Here is a 21,699-nt window from a genome sequence, read left to right as displayed (position 1 = left end):
TCTCTGCCTCAGGATTCCACTTAATTATGACTGACCCTTCTACCCTTCGTCAGATCTGTCAGTGGGGCTGCACTGATGGCAAAATTGGGTATAAACCACCTGTAGTATCCTGTGTCTCCAAGAAATGTACAAACTTGCTTTTAATTTATAGGTTGGGGCCACTTTTAAAGTGCCTAAATCTTATTGATCTAAGGCTTGATCAGTCCTTGACCAATAAAGCAGCCAAAGGATTTGGCTGCCTCCAAGCCTATGGCACACTTTTTGGGGTTGGTAGTGAGTCTTGCTTCCCTAAGGGAATCTACTACTGTACTTGGGGCAAATGAGATTCCCAATCTGGGTTGGGTGACTACATTGTCCAAATAGGCAGCTGCATATTGGTGATGTGGTCTCAATGTCTTGTCCATCATTCTCTGGAATGAGACAGGAGCACCATGCAAATCAAGACATCCCCTTATACTGGAATGACCCCTCGGGTAGAAAATGCCATCTTCTCTTTTGCAGATTCCGTTAGAGGTATCTGCCAATAACCTTTAGTCAGATCTAAAGGAGTTATGTACTGGGCACTTCCCAATCTGTGAACAAGTTCATCGATCCAAGGCATTGGATATGCAATGAATTTGAACACACTGTTCAGCTTCCTGAAATCATTACAAAACCTTATAGATCCATCTGGCTTTGGGATCAACACCATGGGACTTGACCAGTCACTATGGGTCTCCTCTATCCCATCCAACTCTAACATGTTATTTAATTTGCAACTGCTTACGACTAGCCTTGGGTATTCTATAGGCTGTGCCCTCCTCCTGTGGAGGAGACAATGTATTGTCAGCGCCCTTACTTACAGATCCACGAATGCTGCTTTTAAACAGGTGCACCCGAGAAGAGTGAGAATGACCATCTCTCACCACCCAGCCTCACTCTCATCTCTGACAGTGATGCACCTGTAAGTACTCTGCAATGCTGGGGGGGGGGGGGGGGGGAAGTGACATCCCCCATCTGGTAGCAGGCAGTGTGGCAAGTGACATCCCCATCTGATAGCGAGCAGCGTGGCAAGGGACCTCCCCATCCGATAGTGGGCAGCGTGGCAAGTGACATTACCGTCTGGTGGCAGACAGCATGGCAAGTGACATCCCATCTGTAGCGGGCAGTGTGGCAAGGGACATCCTCATCTGGGGGCAGGCAGAGTGGCAAGTGACAAGCTGCATCTGGTGACAGTGGCATGTGACACACTCAGGGCTCCCACTGATTCTGCATTCTGGTGAGTTGAACTATTTAATTTTATATTACAATGTAATAATAGAAATAGGGTGCTTAAATCATCCTGCCACCATACCAACCGTGGTGTTGGGATGTTGAAGCGCTAACACCAGCCATTGCCCTGGCAAATTGCCTGCGAAAAATCGCTTACACCCCACGTATGGCTATCTACCATACAGTAGTTCAAAAGGTGAAAAACCTGTGGATGCCTGAGGTACCTCTGGTATAGCACACATGAGGTACAGCAGCAAAAAATCCCAGCTTCTCCCATCTTTGTCCACCACCTTTTTTAACATGTTTTTGAGTGTCCTGTTAAATCTCTCCAAAAGACCATCAGTTTGGGGATGGTAGACCGAGGTACAGAGATGGGAAATTTTGAACAACTTGTACAATTCTTTAGTGACTCTGGGCATAAATGGTATGCCTTGATCCATTGATAATGCTTTTCGAATACCCACATGACTAAACACCTGAACAAGCTCTTTGGCAATAGCCTTAGCTGAGGTATTGCACAAGGGAATGGTTTCAGGATACCATGTGACATAGTCCAGTATTACCAGTAATTGCTGATGACCCCAAGCAGAAGTTACTGCTGGTCCCACCAGATTACGCCAATTCTTTTCAAAAAGCACTTCAATTATTGGTAATGGTACCAGCAGCTTGCGAAAATGGGGCGATGGCGCAGAATACTGACACTCTGGGCATGACTCACACCATTCTTAACTCAGGCCAAAAGAATCTCTGGGTTATTCTCTCCATAGTTTTTTCTATACCCAGGTGTCCACTCGTTATATGACCATAGGCTAAATCTAATATCTGGCGATAGGGTTTTGGAACCACAAGCTGTTCTTACCCCATCCTCCCCCTTGCTTTACCACTTGATACAGCAAGTTATTTTTAAGACCCATGTAGGGAAAAGACACCCCTACAATAGTTTCAACAGGTTCCTCATCAATAGTTTTAATGTTTTCGCTGGCTGTTATGAGTGTGGAGTCTTCATTATCCTCAAATTGGGGGCTGGATTCTAGCTCCTCCTGCTCCCCATCTATTACAGAATAAGGAAAACTCCTTCCTTGGACACACCAACAGTTTCCCTTTCAACTTTGTATTCAAAAGGGTTTGGAGCGAGTTCCGGTGTTTTCTCAGCAGTGGGAGCTTGACTCCTTTTGGTTTTCCCACAAACTCCAAAATTGTGGAAAATCTCTCCTCACTAGGGCTTCATAATGCAGTGAAGGTACCACCCCCACTGAATGTGTCACCATGCCCCAAGTGGTATCAATCTCAACCAGTCTTGTGGTCACGTGTGTCACCATGTATGCAAATAACTCCAATAGTGCTAGGATGTAACTTTGCAGAATTTACAAAATCGCCTTTGACTAATGTCACAACACTGCCAGAATCTAGCAGAGCAGTGACTGGCCTTCCATCAACTGAAATCGCACAAATTTGTTTTTTCCATGCGCAGTATACGCCACCTGTGCAAAAAGACATGCATTTTTTCAAGTAAGCATTATTGCATTGCATTGGTTCATCATTCCGGGAACAGTTAGCAGCAATATGACCTAATGCATGGCAATGATAACATTTTCTGTGTCCTGTATCCAGTCCTCTAAACAACCTTAGAGACCTTCCTGACCTATTTGCCTAGTCTCCAGGTCCTGAGCCAATAGTCTCATCTGTAGCAACGGTCTTCTAATTTTTTCCCTTAGCTCTTAAACCCTGGAACAGTTTTACCGGATCCTCTGGGCAGTTTTTTACCCCAGAGACATTGAGGTGGGGCATGGATGGGTTCAACAAGTCCTCGGGAGCATTATATCTTACCACCAGGTCCCCCAGCTGGTTTGCGGTCTTAGGGTCTCCATGGCTGACCCACTTCCTCAAAGTGGCAGGGAGCGTGTAAATAGCGGTCCATGGCCACACACTCCACAATCTTAGGGTCTGACAAAGTCTCTGGCTGCAGCCACTTCTTGGTGAGGTGTATCGAGTCTAAATGTACTGTATGACCACCGGTACACCTGTTGAGCTCGGACTGCAATGGTGACACCTAGGCCTGCAAGCATCTCATGATCCTGTGCAGCATCTGGTTCCAGATCATACATAGCTACATAGTAGGTGAAGTTGAAAAAAGACACAAGTCCATCAAGTCCAACCTATGTGTGTGATTATATGTCCATATTGCATTTTATAGCCCTGTATGTTGCGGTCGTTCAGGTGGTTATCTAATAGTTTCTTGAAACGATCAATGACCACCGCCTGTGGAAGGGAATTCCACATCCTTGCCACTCTTGCAGTAAAGAACCCTCTGCGTAGTTTAAGGTTAAACCTCTTTTATTCTAATTTTAATGAGTGGCCACGAGTCTTGTTAAACTCCCTTTTGCAAAAAAGTGTTATCCCTATTGTGGGGTCACCAGTATGGTGTTTGTATATTGAAATCATATCCCCCTCTCAAGCATCTCTTCTCCAGAGAGAATAAGTTCAGTGCTCGCAACCTTTCCTCATAACTAATATCCTCCCGACCCTTTATTAGCTTTGTTGCCCTTCTTTGTACTCGCTCCATTTCCAGTGCATCCTTCCTGAGGACTGGTGCCCAGAACTGGACAACATACTCCAGGTGCGGCTGGACCAGTCTTGTAGAGTGGGAGAATTATCTTTTTAGCTCTGTGGGTGATCCCCTTTTTAATGCATGCCAATATTCTGTTTGCTTTGTTAGCAGCAGCTTGGCATTGCATGCCATTACTGAGCCTATCAATCTACTTGGACCCCAAGGTCCTTTTCCATCCTGGATTCCCCCAGAAGTTCTCCCCCCCAGCGTATAGACTGCATTCATATTTTTGCCACCCAAATGCATTATTTTACATTTTCTACATTGAACTTAATTTGCCATGTAGTTGCCCACCCCATTAATATGTTCAGATCTTTTTGCAAGGTTTCCACATCCTGCGAAGAAGTTATTGCTCTGCTTAGCTTAGTATTGTCCGCAAATACAGAGATTGAACTGTTTACCCCATCCTCCAGGTCGTTTATGAACAAGTTAAATAGGATTGTTCCCAGCACAGAACCCTGGGGGACCCCACTACCCACCCCTGACCAATCGAGTACTCCCCATTTATCACCACCCTCTGAACTCATCCTTGTAAACAGTTTTCAATCCATGTACTCAACCTATGGTCCATGCCAACGAACCTTATTTTGTACAGTAAACGTTTATGGGGAACTGTGTGAAATGCTTTTGCAAAACTCGGATACACCACGTCTATGGGCCTTCCTTTATCTAGCTGGCAACTCATCTCCTCATAGAAGGTTAGTAGATTGGTTTGGCAAGAACGATTCTTCATGAATCCATGCTGATTACTGTTGATACTGTTCTCATTACTAAAATCTTGTATATATTCCCTTATCACCCCCTCCAAGAGTTTACATACTATTTATGTTAGGCTAACTGGTCTGTAATTCTCAGGGATGTATTTTGGGCCTTTTTTAAATATTGGTGCTACATTTTCTTTAATCAGCTGGTACCATTCCAGTCAGTAGACTGTCAGTAAAACTTAGGAACAATGGTCTGGCAATTACTTGACCGAGTTCCCGAAGTACCCTCGGGTCCAAACCATCTGGTCCCGGTGATTTATTAGTGTTAAGTTTCCCAAGTCTAATTTTAATTCTGTCCTCTGTTAATCATGGAGGTGCTTCCTGTGATGTGTCATGAGGATAAGCCCTGCAGTTTTGGTTACTGAAGCCCCCCCATTTTCCTTATGAAGACTGAGGATAATTATAAATTCAATACCTTCGCCATCTCTCCATCCTTTGTAACCAGATGCCCTTCCTCATTCTTTATGGGGCCAATATGGTCTGTGCTCCCTTTTTTACTGTTTATATACTTAAAGAATTTATTGGGATTTTTTTTGCTCTCCTCCGCTATGTGTCTTTCATGTTCGTTCTATCTTAGCTGTCCTTATTGCACCCTTACATTTCTTTTTGCATTCTTTATAAAGTCTGAATGCTGATGATGATCCCTCAATCTTGTATTTTTGAAGTCCTTCTCCTTCGTTTTTAGATGCATTTTTATATTGTAGTTAAGAAAGCCAGGACTTTTGTTCGCTCTTTTAAATCTATTACCCAATGGGATGCATTGGCTAATAACCTTATTTAATATGCTCTTAAAGCAAACCCATCTCTCCTCTGTGTTCTTTGTTTGTAAGATTTTAAGCCTTCTAGTAAGGTTCGTAGTTTATGGAATTTGGCTCTTTTGAAATTCAGTGTCTTTGTATTCCCTTTGTTTCCTACTTGTGTGATTTATATGGAAGCCAATTGACCTGTTAGCAGTGTTCCCTAAATTGCCCCGTGTTTCCACATCCATGATCAAGTCTGTATTATTGGTAATCAGTAGATCCAGTAACGCTTTATTTCTAGTTGGTGAGTCTACCATCTGATCCATAAAATTGTCCTGCAAAACATTTAGCAACTAGCGAGCCTTAGATGAATGCGTGGTTCCCTCCACCCAGTCTATGTCTGGATAATTAAAATCCCCCATTATAATAACACTTCCCATCCTTGCTGCTAATCATAATAGGCCTTTTGGGGTTCTCCTGTCAGAAAGGGTTCTAGCAGTCCTGCCCATTGCTCTTTTTGCCATCCTTCTCGAACTGAAACTCTTTCAAACATGAGGTAAGCTTCCACATCATCTGCAGGTAATAGTTGGCATGTACCATTTTCTGTTCCAGCGGCAAAGGACCTGAGGACCCCTTCTTTAACTCCACCAGGGCCTCCACAAACCAGCGATTAATTTCCTGCTGGATTGCAGTGGCTTGCAGCAGGGCTCTGATCATATGCTCCATTATTCTACTTCCTCCACCATATGTAGAGATTTAGCTCAATGGGGATCACCTTCCCTGGGAAAAAGGTAGTCCAGATGGGAGTTTTTCTTAACCCCTTCCCGCCGAGCGTACGCAGATGTGCGTACTCGGCTTCCGGGGGGTGTACTGGGATGATGTCCGCACCCACAGCATCCCGGTACCGTTTTTTTACAGCGGGCGATTGGCTATCCAGCCATAACAACTGAAGCGGCTTTTAGCCGCTCGGCTGTTATGCTGGAGGAGCGGGAGGGGACGTCGCTGTTACCGGTGCTCCTGTTCAATCGGGAGCACTGATGCACTGTTTGATGCCATCCGGCTGCTGAGGAAGAACTGGAACGAAGCTGTAATTGGCTTTGTTCCAGCCTCCTAATAGTAAATACGGAAGTGACCTCATGATGTCACTTCCCGTTTACTCGGCTGCCAATGGCGCCGGTTATAAAAAAAATATACAGTATTCAGAATCTGCGTTTTCGGCGATTCTGAATACTTTGAAGTGTAAGGCTGGGTTCACACCACAGCGATGCGGGAACGCTGCGAATCCGCGGCGTTTTCTCGCATCGCATGACTCCCGCCGGCAGTTCACACTGCCCTATGCGAACGGCTGGGAGTGTCAATAAAATGTTAATGACACCCCCAGATCCGTCCGCATATCGCAGTGCGATCTGCAGACTCGCACAGGAATCGAATCGCATGGTGTGAACACCCATGCGATCCGATTCTGTTGCGGACCAAAAAAAGGGTCCCGTGCGAGTTTGCTGCAGGAGCGATGCGAATTCAGCCATACTATCTGTATGGCTGAACTCGCATCGCTACGGAGATCGGATGTGATTTGCACTGCAGTGCGGTGCGAATCACATCCGGATCTCCCCCCGCAGCAGTGTGAACCCGGCCTAAAGGAGGGATTGGAGGTCTTTTAGACCCCGATCCTTCCATAAAGAGTACCTGTCACCACCTATTACTGTCACAAGGGATGTTTACATTCCTTGTGACAGCAATAAAAGTGATCAATTTTTTTTTTTTTTAAACTATTTATTCATTTTAAAATGTAATAATTTTTTTTTTCTTTAATCGCTCGCCTTCCCTGCTAGCTCGCGAAGCAAAGAAAACACTTATGGAAGTCGAGCCCGCATATGTAAAGGGTGTTCAAATCACACATGTGAGGTATCGCCGCGATCGTCAGCAATAATTCTAGCACTAGACGACCTCCTGTAACACTAACCTGGTAACTGTAAAAAAAAAAAATTTAATCGTGGCCTATTGAGATTTATAGGTACTGTACTTTGTCGTCATTCCACGAGTGCGTGCAATTATAAAGTGTGACATGTTTGCTATCTATTTACTCGGCGTAAAAAAATTCTTTCACATTATGAAAAAAAATTGGGCTAATTTTACTGTTTCGTTTTTTTTTAAATTCATGAAAGTGTCCCTTTTCCCAAAAAGTTGCGCTTAAAACACCACTGCGCAAATACCGGGGTTCCAAGTAATTTTCTAGCAAAAAATATGGATTTTAACTTGTAAACACCAAATGCCAAAAATAGGCTTAGTCATGAAAGGGTTAAAATATGACTTGTAGCCAATTTTATTTAAAAGGTTGCATGAAAATCAAACAAACAAAACCGAAAATAAATCCTTGCCATCCAGGCACTAAATAAACATTTCAGGTTCCTACTCAGAGGTGAAGGGCTTCTCCCAGTCACCCACAAAACAAAGATAATGCACACCTTTTTCTGTCTCTCACAAAGCAAACTTCACATCAATAGCTTTTTCAGGTTTTGGTTTCCAGAGTCACAGGCCAAAAGCAATTTCTTGCTCCAGTCCTGCTTTATTTATACCACCTGCTGTTGGACACAAGTGGATCGCAAAATCTGGTCTAGAACTTTAGTCTGGAAGACACGGCACCCATGGTTGTCAAAAAGAATGCAACATTTTGATTCATCTGACCACAGAACAGTTTTCCAATTTTCTTAAATCCATAGCTCCCAACTGTCCCTGATTTCAAAGGACTGCCCCTGATTTGGAAGAAAGTCCCCCTGTCCCTTATTCCTCATTCCTCCTCGTTTGTCCCTCATTTTAGTCTGATCTATACAGTTGTATATAAAATGCACTATTTATCGTTAGCATTTGTCTGTGCCTTTAACCCAAGTTCTAAATAGCTGTATTTGTAAATACCAAAAGCAAGTATAAAGGTATAGTGGTAAAAAAAAGCATCTTTGGGTTTAACTTTTTTTGCATAATTCTCTAAGGGGACGTGGCAGGGGGTATGTCCTATGCCTACATACGTTTACTAATAGGTGTCCCTCGCTTCTGTCTCAAAGTTGGGAGGTATGGTAAATCTACCAAGCAATGGTTAGAAAATGAGAAATGGAAGTTCACAAATATCTTGCATCTGAAGGAATTTTACATTGAGTTGTGGTCACAAATTAAAAAAAAAAAAACCTGGTAGACAGTTATGTAAAATGCTTACAAGAAGACATTTTCTTCTGAGGCCAAGAGTGTATACATTTTACTGGTGTTTTTAATTTAAAGTCATTTTTTCAACTTTCCATCTATTAAATCTTCTGCCCTTGTTGTTTTAACGTGGCATAGTAAAACATTTTTCTTTCTGGCAGTAAATACCTTATACAGCCCACTTCCTGTTTCTTGTCTAGTATAAAGCCTAGGCTTATGACATCATGCACAGCACTCTCTAACTCATGTGAGAGTTTGCCAGAAAGGGAGGGGGGGGTGAGTCATAAGAGGGCCAATGAGAGCTGCAGAGCTGGAGGCGAGCCCCTGTGTGTCTGTAAATCCAGTAAGTGAACAGGCAGCAGCTTCAGCTGTCCACAGTTAAAATGGTTGCAGCCAGAATCAGTGGGGCGAGCTTTCTGAAACATATTTGGCAAGTACGGAATCGCAGTATATATAAACTATTCAACTATATCACATTCATCTGTGGGCACCATTTGAACGAATATCTAATGTTTGCCTGTTCGAATGCATTAGAAAGTCTACAGTTTCCAAGTGGTGTACCCGTTTTTTTCACATGACTATAGGTAATCTTTCCAATGGGTTCTTAGGACAACAAAGGCACACAGAGTTTAACCCTTGGCCTTGGGAGATGGAAGCAGAGTTCCAACTACAGTACAAAGTTGAAACTCTCTTGCCATTGAGGGGATGGGATGTAATATAATTATGAATGTATTTTTAGCAGTTAAGATGGTAGAGAACACCTTAGACGTGGGGTGTCAAACTAAATTTCTCTTATAGTCACCGACCGACACAGCTTCTCTCTTAGCCATTGGGTTGTTATGCCCACTACTAGGAGAATACTAGGCATTACTTGTTATGTAACACTCAGAACTCTTTAGTTCCGCCCAGGGGGCGGTCCCTTGGGCAACAGCCCTCCAGTCTGCCATGCAGTCATCAGTATTATTTTGCCTAGTGAAGGAGAAGGACCTAGGAACCCTGCGGGGCCCATCGGTCCATGTTTTTTTTTTCTGCAGAAGCATGACTTTTTGCGCAAGATGATTTATCCTGTGATCTGCTATCAACAGCCGGATGGGTGACAGGCTGGATACTCTTATCATTGTAGTCTCCATCAGTCCGGCCATCGAGCGTGGGCAGGCCGCAGCTACGCGCTAGGTGGGCCACAAAGAAACCTCAGCTCCAGAGGTGGTCAGTGAGCTTTTATGCTCCGGGGCATACATATGACCGGGCTACTGATGTCTGCATCACAGTATGCCAGGCCAGCAGCCACCCTGTACTGATCAGTGAGTGGGTCTGTGATGGAATGTCTCCCAGCTCTTCAAGACTGGTAAGTACAGTCCCGCAAGCCAGCACGTTCACCTAAGGTGTTCCTGTATCTGACTTATTTTGACGAGTTCATTTACAAAGAATGGGGTCACCCGCAACGGACCTTTTCGGTCCCCAAGTCCATGGTGGTGCATTACCCCTTTGAGGAGAGCCTTTTCAAGAAGTGGTCAGCTTCTCCGGTCGTGGACCCCCCAGTATCCAGGTTAAATAAAGTAACCACTATCCCGGTAGAGGGGACTCCTGCATTTAAGGATCCCATGGACAGGAAGGCTGAGGCGGTGGCTCGTTCCTTGTTTATGGTGGTGGGGTCCGCCGTGCGACCAGTACTGGCATTCGCACTTGTGTAACTAGCAGATCAACTATTGCAAGGCCTTCAGTGCGTTTGAGACGCGGCCCTGGATACTCTTCCTCTGTTATCCAGGGCTTCAGTGTCAGCAGTGGTGCTGAGGTGCCTGATTTGGGTAAAATGCTGGTCTGCTGACCAGGCATCCAAGAAAGCCCAGACGGATCTACCGTTCCTTGGCGACTGGCTTTTCGGAGCCTCATTGGATGACATTATTAAAAATGCCACTGGTGGTAAGCGTACCCTACTCCCACAGGCCAGGGAGGCTAAGGAGCCATGCCATAGGCAAGGGCCCTCTTTTTCCGCTCACATGCGGCTTTTTCGTCCGCCCAGAGCTTCGGCTAAACGTCCCCAGCATGACAGGACAACCACGGAAGGACAAAAACGTCCCTGGAACCGCATGTCTAACAAGCCTGCGAACAAAAGTGCTACCGCATGAAGGTTTGTCCCCACCCATGTCTCGGGTGGCGGGTCGCCTTCTGGAGTTTGCAGCCCGGTGGTCCTCTCGACTGTCTGACCAATAGGTCTGTGATCTGATTTCCTCAGGCTACAAGATAGTTTCTCTTTTGGGCGCCAAACAGATTCTTCCCCTCCAGCATACCCGTATCCCCGACTCGCTGGGGGGCCCTCTTGGGGGCAGTAAGGGACCTGGTGAGTCGCGGGGTGGTTGTACCAGTCCCGGAATTGAATGTTTCCAGGGATTCTACTCAAATCTGTTTGTATTTCCCAAGAAGGAAGGGTTACGTCCAATCTTGGACCTAAAAGCCCACAATCACTTTGTGAAAGTGAAGAGGTTCAGAATGGAATCGGTTCGCTCAGTAGTCACTGCACTCCATCAAGGGGACTCCCTGGCGTCCTTAGACATCCAGGATGTGTACCTGCACGTACCCATATGCCTTTGGCATCAAAAGTTTCTGCAATTTGCAGTCGGGGAAGCACACTACTAGTTTGTGGCTCTTCCTTTTGGTCTGGCATCAGCCCCCTGAGTCTTTACCAAGGTATTGGCTCCAGTTTTGGCGTTGCTGCGGCAACGTGGGATACCTAGACTATCTCCTCCGTATCTTCCGCCTCAGAATTAGAGGAGGATGTGGTGATCACCATGCAGACTCTGCAAGAATTTGGGTGGCTGTAAGAAGTTGGTGATTGTACCGACCCAGCATCTGGAGTACTTGGGCTTGCCGCTGGACTCCAGGGAAGCGAGAGTGTTTCTCCCTTCAGACAAGCTGCAGACTCTCAGATCCGCAAGATCCTGCTGATTAGCCGCAAGTGGTCGTCGCTCCGCTTCTGCATGCAAGTCCTGGGACTCATGGTAGCCTCCTTCGAGGCAGTACCATATGCCCAGTTCCACACCAGAGTCCTGCAGAAGGAGATTTTGACAAAGTGGAACTTATTGAGGGCATGGAAATCTTCTCAGAAGAAATATCATCGTACGTGGAAGGCTTACATCTCCCTGTGTGAGGAGAAAGGATGGCATCCGTGCTCCTTTTCTATATCCAGGATCCTGCTTTTTCTTCAGCAAGGAGTAGACCAGAAATTGACATTGAGCACCATTAAGGGACAAATATCAGCCTTGGCTTTCTTTTTTCAGTGACCCCTGGCATCTCACTCATTAGGGAGTACCTTTGTTCAGGGGGTGCGACATGTAGTCCCTCCGGTGCATCCGTTACCCCCATGGGATCTGAACCTGGTGTTATCGGTACTTCAAAAACTGCTGATTGAAAATAGGGAGATTCCCCTGTTGACTCTTTCCCAGAAAGTGGTCTTTCTAGTGACCATCACATCGGCCAGGAGGGTTTCGGAACTGGCGGCCTTGTCATGCAAGTCGCCTTATCTGGTTATCCAAAAGGATAAGGTGGTGTTGCGTCCAACTGTTTTTTCTGCCGAAGGTGGTCTCAGCTTTTCATATCAATGAGGACATTGTATTACCGTCTCTGTGTCCTAAGCCGGAACACCCTAAGGCCCTTCACGCTCTGGACGTGGTTTTGGCTCTTAAGGGTATTTGTCTGCCACTGTTCCCTTTCGGAAGTCAGACTCACTGTTTGTTTTGGTAGCTGGTCCAAAGAAAGGCATGGCGGTCTCGTCAGCCACAATTTCCAGGTGGATCAGACAGATTGTAGTGCAAGCCTATGCCTTGAAGGAGCAGGTGCTCCCTTTTCTGGTCACAACCCACTCCACAAGGGCAATCGGAACGTCTTGGGCCTTCCGACACCAAGCGTCTGTCGCTCAGGTGTGTAAAGCGGCGACCTGGTCGTCTGTCCACACATTTTACCAAGTTTTACAAGGTAGAAGTCAGTGCATCGGCTGATGCCTGTTTTGACCGCATCGGCTGATGCCTGTTTTGACCGCAAAGTTTTGCAGGCAGCCGTATAGTTGCAATTGAATATGCAATATATTTTCTTTTTTCCTGGTTTTTCAATAAAAATGCAGTACCGTTAAGTTAATGCGCTGTTGCATTACATTCTGCAGTTGTTGGTGCGGTTGTGGGTACCCTAATTTTGTGGTGGATTTCTCCACACATATACGGTGAATATAAGAGAAAATTTTATTTTTTGTACTCCCCGTAAAATCCTTTTCTCTGTAATTCACCAATCAACACAACACCCGCCCCTCCTTTTTCTCTTACGTTATACTGTTTGTTGATGTACTGAAGACTGCATGGCAGGCTGGAGTGTTGTTGCCCAAGGGACCGCCCCCTGGCCGGAACGAAAGAGTTCTGAGTATTACATAACAAGTAATGCCTAGTATTCTCCTAGTAATGTGCATAACAACCCAATGGCTAAGAGAGGAGCTGTGTCGGTCGGTGAATTACAGAGAAAAGGATTTTACGGTGAGTACAAAAAATACTATTTTTATCACAAGCTGCATCAGCATACTGGTTGTATCTGTAAGAGTAGATGTCCAGACCACCTCACTCCCTTTACATCAGATGTCAAGACCCCCCTCCCGCCATCAGAAGTAGAGTCCCTCACCCTCCCTTACTTCGCAGTGCACCCTCTTACCCTGTGCTGCTACGGGAAAGAAGCTAGGGATGGAGCTGGGAAGCAGAAAGTGCAGAGTCTGGAGGAGGACTTGAGTCTGCTGAATGCTGAGACCAGGGAAAGTGAAGAGGAGGCGGTGCTGTGGCTGCATGGGATCTGTAGGAGGAGATCTATCCTTCTCTTTGCTGCCGACTTCTGAGATGGGGAAAGGGATGGGGGGAGCAGATATGAGCCTCTCTGTGGTTGCATGGAGAAGTGCAGAATCTGTGTCCTCTTTTGCTGACTGTTGAGATGGGGAAGGGGGGGGGGGGCAGATATGAGCCGCTGCATGGAGCAGTGCAGTATATGGTGGAGAACTTCTGTTGTCTTCTCTGTTGCTGACTGCTGAAACAAGGTGAGGGCAACAATGAGAGGGTTTCCGCAGAAGAGGTACGAGGGCCACACGAAAGGGCCTGAAGGGCCGGATTCGGTCCCTGGACCTTGTGTTTGACACATGCTTTAGATGAATTATAGGCTAATTTTTACCCAATCTTTGTTTGGATTACCCTGTCATTTTCAGTTAAAATAACCCTTTTTCAGGATTTATGGATTATTTTACTGAATTAAGTAGAGTGATTAAAGTAGTTCTGAAGAGTTGGGATGACCACAAATCACTAAAACGGATAGCAGAGGAAAGAGAAGGTAGACAGAAATTACAGTAGGTGCTTTAGACTGAGGCTAGTGCACACTATAGGGGGTTATGCGCTATTCACTTTTCATTTCAGAAGTTTACAACCACGTGTAAGTATTTTACTGTCTACTTTTTTTTTTTTTTTTTTTTATTCCCCCTTAACAAATTGTGCTTTTAGACTTTTGAATAAGATGACCCTTGGAATGATCTGTCAATAAATGGCTTGAATTTTGTCAGATTCCTCTTGAATCGGTTGAAATTTGAATCGTGGGGGGCCCTGCTGACACCACTTTACTTAACAAACTTCGACTGAGAAATCGAAGGAGTCAGGCAAGAAAAAAAGGTGGCCAAATAGTGACTTTGGCCATCATGCAATGGAGAAACATTGGTTTAACTTGTTCGGCCTACTTGTATGTCCAGCTATGGTTATATAGTAATTGCTATTGATAATCGAGAGTTTTTTTTTTGTTTTGTTTTTATCAATTAGCTTGTACGCAATTGGGATTGAGCCACACTCCCTGTGTGCGTCTAAACATGTAACTTATTCTTTTTTACTTGGACCTTTTTCATTTTATGGCAGTGAGGCTGTATTTATGTCTATCACTTATTTTTTTTTAAAACTGGCTGCTGTAATGCTTACTGTAATTTTTAATTCATAGGTGAAATATTGTCCTGGCAAATCTTCTCAGCTTTCACACTTAATCGTCCTCCTAAGACGTTTACTATTCTTACTGGATACTGATTATCAGGTATAAATGCTATCTTCTTTGTTTTTCATTGACCATATTCACATTTTCTAGTAAGGTTATATGTTAAATAGTATGTGTGTTTTTTTTTTTTTTTTTTTTTTTTTTTTTTAATTGGTAAAATAAAAAGCTGCTTATAAAGGATGCTAAAGAAATGTGTCTGGAAGAAGAGGTGGCAAACATTTCTTGTTCGTTTTGTACAATGAACCCCTATATATTAAAGATAGCTGTGATATACCACTGTGATATACCACTTCAGGACCGGGCCTACAAGTTAAAATGATTTTTTTTTTTGCTCGAAAATTGCTTAGAACACCCAAACGTTATATGTATTTTTTTCCCAACACCTTAGATAATGAAATGGCGGTCGTTACATTACTTTCTGTCACAAATTTCTGCAGCGGTCTTACAAGTGCACTATTTTTTTGGAAAAAATACACTTCTTTGAATAAAAAAAAAAAAGGCAACAGCAAAGTTATTCCAAGTTTTTTTATATTGTGAAAGATGTTACACTGAGTAAATTGATACCCAACATGTTACGCTTCAAAATTGCGCCTACTCATGGAATGGCGACGACAAACTTTTATCCTTAAAAATATCCATATGCAACATACCTCACATGTGTTGTTTGAAATCCGTTTTTACATGCGGTCGCTACTCTCACATGCGTTTGCTTCTGCATGCAAGCTCGGCTGGACGGATGTGTTAAAAAAAAAAAAAAAAAAAAAAATTCTTATTTATTTTACTCTTTATTTTTATTTTTACACTGTTCTTCTTTTTTTTTATCACTTTTATTACTATTACAAGGAATGTAAACATCCCTTGTAATAGAAAAAAGCATGACAGGACCTCTTAAATGAGATCTGGGGCCAAAAAGATTTTCACCTCTGGAATATCCCATTACGTCCATTTCTTTCTACAGCCTATAGTTTCTGGTTTACCTTCATATATTAAGGATTCTGGGCATGTGATTGAGACACTTCAGAATTACAAATGGGAGACTATCTGTGGTCCTTACTGGATGTGGTCTTCCTCTATACCTTGATTCCACACAAAGTAGGCTCAGAGGCACTTCAACATTTCCTCTCTAAAGATCCCAATTTTTGATTGAAGCTACAGGATTTTGCTTGGAGCACAACTGCTTTGTGTTTCAAGAGAAATTCTATATTCAGAAACACATCAAGATGACAACAATTTGGGTCTCAGATTCACATATGTGCTAGATCCTACCAACTTAGTGTTTCTGGACATAGTATTGTATCATGAAGGCGGGTCCATTTGCACTAAAAATGACTGTAAACCCACTAGTGGCAACTCGTACTTACACTATACCAGTTGTCACCATCCATCTTGGATAAAAAATATCCATAGTGGACAATTTCAAAGGCTAAGGAGGAACTGCAATAATTGTGGGGAATATGAGTCAGTGTGTCCCTAAAAAAAAAAACAAGTTTTTGCAAAAGGCATACCCAGCAGAATTAGTAAAAACAGCTCATGATAAATTTCTGGAAACGTTACCACCTCCTAAGATCCGTGAAAAACCAGATGTGAATACCATCGGGTTTATAGCGGAGTATAATCGTAAATATAAATCCATTCAGAGGATTGTCAAAAAACATTGGCATATTCTGCATGTGGATTGGGAAACGCCCTATGCTGCTGTGGTTTTAAAAAACTATAAATTTGCTGACAGAACCCCCCCCTCCCATTCCCCCCTCCCCTTCCCCCCTCCCCTTCCCCCCTCCCCTTTCCCCCCTCCCCTTTCCCCCCCTCCCCTTTCCCCCCTCCCCTTTCCCCCCTCCCCTTTCCCCCCTCCCCTTTCCCCCCCTCCCCTTTCCCCCCCTCCCCTTTCCCCCCCTCCCCTTTCCCCCCTCCCCTTTCCCCCCCCCCTTCCCCTCTTCCCCTCTTCCCCTCTTCCCCTTCCCCTCTTCCCCCCTTCACCTCTTCCCCTCTTCCCCCTTCCCCTCTTCCCCCTTCCCCCTTGTAGAGGTGTATAGTACATTCACCTTACTTTGTGTTGGCCATTCGGGTCCCTAGCAGGGCCTTAAAAACGCAGAGGGCCATGTCCGCAAGGTCACGTGGCACTGTGTATGGATGTAACGTCCACACACACAGCACTCGCCGCATAGCTGAGGGGAAGCGCTGAGGATGCCAATCAGGTTCCACCTGAGGCTTTATATCACAGACACTCTCATTTCAGAAAGACATTTTAACTGAGGAGAGGGAGTCTGTCACACTAAGAGACACCAGAGCGCTGGGCACGTAAGGGTGTAAACAGGCATTTCCAGACAGGAAAAACTATTGTTACTTCGTAGCAAAAGAACTGTTTGTGTGTACCTCTGCTTGTGCTTTGCACTATGTCTTCCAGACCTACCGTAAAGGTACCTAGGGTGTCACCCCCCAGGCGCTGGGTATCCCAGTTATGCCTCCATACTGTCGTCCTCTTCGGAGAGATCAGATATGGCAAGCCAGGGTGAGTCATTGGAAGCTAGCGGTGGTGCAACTGCTTCACGCACTTCAGCCCCTGTAGAGGTGACTGAAGATGCATTTTTCTCTGCCTTGCAAGGCTTAGAAGGAAGATTAGCGGCTTTAATCGCATCCTCCATCCAGTGTATAGGAAGCGTTCTAGACCCCCCCCACCTTAGACTCTTTACAGTCAGTGGAGGGTCCAAGAGAATTATGGGGACAGGATGGGGTATTGCCCTCAGATGATCGGGAGGAAAGACATGCAATTATTTCTCTGCGGAGGAAACAATATTTGAAGTTCCCAAGGATCCCTACTTCACAATCTGAAGTACAGAGACTTTCAAAGATGGTTCGCTCTACTTGCATGCTACCCCTAACAGAGTTAGCTGAAGGGCCGGTCTCTTCCTTGGGTTCTTTGAAGCCTTTACAGCCTTTGCATGCGTTTCCCATCCACGCATTACTAAAAAAGCTTATTTATACCGAATGAGATCATCCGGATAAGCAATTTTTTCCCTTCCAAAGAGCTATCCTATGGAAGAAAGATTCACTAAAAGATGGAAAGTTCCAGCAGTTGACGCTGCCATTTCCAATGTGAAAAAAAAAATATATATATATATTTTTTTCCCAGTGGACAGTGCGCATATGCTTAAAGATCCAACAGATAAGAAGTTGGAAGGTCTGTTAAAATCCTTTTTTTCTTAGCAGGTACTGTTGCTCAGCCTGCAATTGCAGCTATAGGCATCTGTCAGTCCTTAAAGGACCAGTTCACAGATTCTCTCAGATGAGCTCCCTGCACAGGAACTGGCCGAGCTACCTAAAGCATTATGCTTTGCTGTAGATGCTATGAAGGATTCTATTCACCAGGCATCGCGCCTTGCGTTTGTACTTGTACATATGCGAAGGACCCTTTGGTTAAAGGGTTGGTCAGCTGAGACGCCTTGTAAGAACCTTCTAACTAGTTTCCCCTTTAAAGGAGAACGATTATTTGATGATAGTTTGGATAAATACATTCAAAATATTTCCAGCGGAAATAGACTCTTTTGCCAGTCAAAAGAAAATATAAGCCTCTTTCATTTAAACTGTTCGGCCTCTGCCATCAGACCAGGCATAAAGAAAGACCTGGGGCTACAAGTCTGCAAAGGGAGATTCAGGACACATGGACTCTCACCACAGTGTCTCTAGGTACAAGCTAGAGCTTTGAGAGTTTACACCATCTCGTTTTCTGAGATCAAACGTTCCAAAGGATCCAGGGAAAAGGCAATCCCTGTTGCAAGCATTAGACCGATTATTGGCTCAAGGGGTGATCAGACAGATTCCCAAACAAGAGCAAGGTTTGAGGTTTTACTCAAACCTAATTACGGTGCCAACGCCAAATGGGGATAGCAGACCAAGTCTAGATCTACGTAATCTAAATCTGTTCCTGAAAATCCGCTCCATTTGCATGGAGTCAATCAAGTCAGTCGTTTCCATCCTGCAAGGAGAAAAACTTCTGGCGTCCATCGACCTCAGAAGATGCATAGCTGCTTGACCATATATTTCCTCCTCAGCAGAGGTTTCTGCGGTTCAAAGTAGAACAGAAGCATTTTTAGTTAATAGCCTTTCCCTTTGGGCTTGTTACAGCACCTCGGGTATTCACTAAGGTATTAGCCCCACTTCTAGTCAGGTTAAGGGCACAGGGCATAACTGCCTTGGCTTACTTAGACGATCTATTGTTAATAGACCAGTCAGTGGCTTACTTGAAGCAAGGTGTAGCCATCACAAGCCGTTACCTGGAAGGTTTGGGTTGGATTCTCAACCTAAAGAAATCCTTAAAGCCACTAAGAAGGCTGGAGTATCTGGGCCTGATCATAGACACAGTCCAGAAAAGGGGTGTTCTTGCCTCCCGCAAGGATCAGCTCCATACAGGAGCCTGGTGAGGATGATCAGGTCGAAGAGAAATCCTTCAATTCGCCTTTGCATGAGGTTGTTAGGGAAGATGGTAGCTTAGTTTGAAGCAGTTCCCTATGCTCAATTCCATTTGAAACTGAAAGCAGTATTCTGTCTGCTTGGAACAAAACGATTCAAGCTTTGGACTTGCCAATGTGGCTGTCCCCATGAGTGTCCCAAAGTCTCAGATGGTGGTTACTATCTTGGAACCTGCTCAAGGGAAAGTCCTTCAGATCAATTATCTGGAAGATAGTAACGACAGATGCCAGCCTTTCAGGCTGGGGAGTAGGAGCCTTGCTCATCAACATCCTAGAGATTCCGGAAGTGTATCTGGCTCTAGAAACCTGGACCTCCCAGGTTAAAGAATTGTCCTGCCAGGATTCAGTCTGACAATGCCACGGCTGTGGCATATATCAATCACAAGGGGTCACCAAGAGTCTCTCAGCTCAGAAAGAGGTGAACCAGATTCTAACTTGGACAGAAGAGAATTTCTATCTATACTATCTAAGTCGCCGGCAGTTATTCCCAGGAGAATGGTCTCTTCACCCCAAGGTGTTTCAGGCTGTTTGCCAAAGATGGGGGACTCCAAATGTAGACCTTCTAGCGTCCAGATTTAACACTAAGCTAGTCAACTTTGCATCCAGGACAGGGGATCCACTTGCATACGGAACAGATGCGTTGGCGACCCCGTGGGATCAGTTTTTACTGATCTATGCACTTTTCCCCGATTCAGTTGCTACCTCAAGTTTGCAGGATCAAGCTGGAAAGAAAATCGGTAATACTGGTTGCACCAGCATGGCCCAGAAGGTCATGGTACGCAGAGATCGTAAGGATGGCAGTGGAGGGTCCAGGGCTCTTCCCACTAAGGCCAGTCCTGCTATCTCAGGGGCCAATATTTCATCCTACTTTACGAATGATAAATTTAACGGCTTGGTTATTGAGACCCACATTCTGAATAAACGTGAGCTTTCCAGGTCTGTTATCTCTACTTTGATTAATGCTAAGAAGCCAGCTTCTAGAGCTATATGTTATAGAGCCTGAAAAGCTTGTTTCCTGGTGTGAGTCCAAGGGTTGGTACCCTCAGAGATATATCATAGGCAGAATTCTTACCTTTCTACAATTAAGCGTAGAGATGAAGTTGGCCCGGAGTACTATTAAGGGCCAAGTCTCAGCTTTATCAATTTTTATTTCAAAGACTGCTTGCTATGCATTCTTTAGTCCGGGGTTTCATGCAAGGAGTGCTGTGGATTAATCTGCCAGTTAAATCACTCTTAAGCCCTTGGGACTTAAATTTAATTTTGTCAGTGTTACAAAAACAGCCATTTGAACTGTCGCAGCATCCTATTTTTTTAGCCCAAAAGCGCCTGAAAAATGCCCCAGTGGGAAAGGTGTCTGTTAGATTTTATGAGATGAAGGGGGGGGGGAGAATAAAGGGAAAAAAAAAATCGGGCTAACATATCGGCCCAAAAAAAAAATCTCCATCATATATCGGTCATCGGCCGGCGTGATTTCTAAATATCGGCATCGGCCAGAGAAAAACCCATATCGGTCGACCTCTACATTCAATATGATTGTGTATCATTATTTATAATTCAAACAACTGCTTATTTCACCATTTTTTTTATTCAATTTTGTATACGAAATATCAGATTGCCATCAAGTTGGGCATAAGTTTGGCTGATTGTCGCAATATTTCCTTTTCATACTTAACCGTATCCATAATAACAATAGACCCTCCCTTGTCGGCTAGTTTGATATTTAAATAAAGCTTGACTGCTACAACAGAAGTAGGTGTAATATAACTCTTATTTTTTAAACTAAGATTTTTTTTTTATTGATAATATTAGAACTACCCACATTAGGACACATGGGGAAAAAAAGGCTTTCAATCTGATCTGCCGGTATAAGCTAAGCTATACATATCCTGTTTTAACAAGAAATCATTCATATACTCCTTTGGACAAAATCCCAAACCCTTATTTAGCAATTCTACTTCAGTTAATGAAAAGGAAGAAATGTTATATACCATATTTTCCTATGCCAATTACCTCCCCTCCTCCTTCGTGGGGAATTTTTAGAAGTTGCCTCCAAAAAATTGAGATTAGATCCATTCACCAATGATTCTGTCGAAGCCATAGAGGATGTGGATGTAGACAATTTTTTGTGCTGTTGTCCTTATTTGCGAGTTTTAAATCGATAGTAATTAGGATCATTCCAAATTGTAGACCCTCTCATGTGTATAGTCATCCCGATCCCTCTCCAATTTGATTCTCTTTTGGGTCTCCACTTTCTTCCTGAATGTCTCCAACTTTTCCATACATACTTTCATAATTTTTATTAACGCCTCCTGGCCCACAGCAATATTCATCTGTGTCTCAATGTCCAGTATCTGGCCCTGGCCAACTATTTGATACTCTGTTTGGAATTTAATTTAATAGAGTGTTAGTCAGGAAAAAACGCCTTTTTTGGATACATACATTCTAAAAAAAAATAGTAGGCTCTCTAGTGATCTGTACACAAAACCGACTGATTGTAACCAACTTTTACATTATGAAATCTTTTAAATATCCTGGGATATTTAAATTTATTCCAAAAAAACAACTAAGGGTTAATAGAATTGTCAGTGATCAAGTTAATCGAAAGTTAAAGTTAATGGAAAACAAGTTAGTTC

General features: G+C 44.0%; 1 protein-coding gene across 3 annotated transcripts in view; it reads left to right on the top strand.

Annotated features, from left to right (window-relative positions):
- FIRRM (FIGNL1 interacting regulator of recombination and mitosis) overlaps window positions 1–21,699 on the top strand; it is a 387,122-nt gene that overhangs the window by 221,582 nt on the left and 143,841 nt on the right. For 2 of the 3 annotated variants that reach the window (XM_077452605.1, XM_077452603.1), the window contains exon 16: window positions 14,550–14,639. The exons of the other annotated variant lie outside the window; for it this stretch is intronic. In XM_077452605.1, the coding sequence (XP_077308731.1) occupies window positions 14,550–14,639 (90 nt within the window). The remainder of the gene's footprint in view (window positions 1–14,549; window positions 14,640–21,699) is intronic. 3 annotated transcript variants of the gene reach the window in all.

This window comes from Lithobates pipiens, unplaced genomic scaffold (genome assembly GCF_037356315.1).
Source record: "Lithobates pipiens isolate NorthernLeopardFrog02 unplaced genomic scaffold, aLitPip1_a1.2 Scaffold_23, whole genome shotgun sequence".
NCBI lineage: Eukaryota > Metazoa > Chordata > Amphibia > Anura > Ranidae > Lithobates > Lithobates pipiens.
This window is presented reverse-complemented; position numbering and strand designations above follow the sequence as displayed.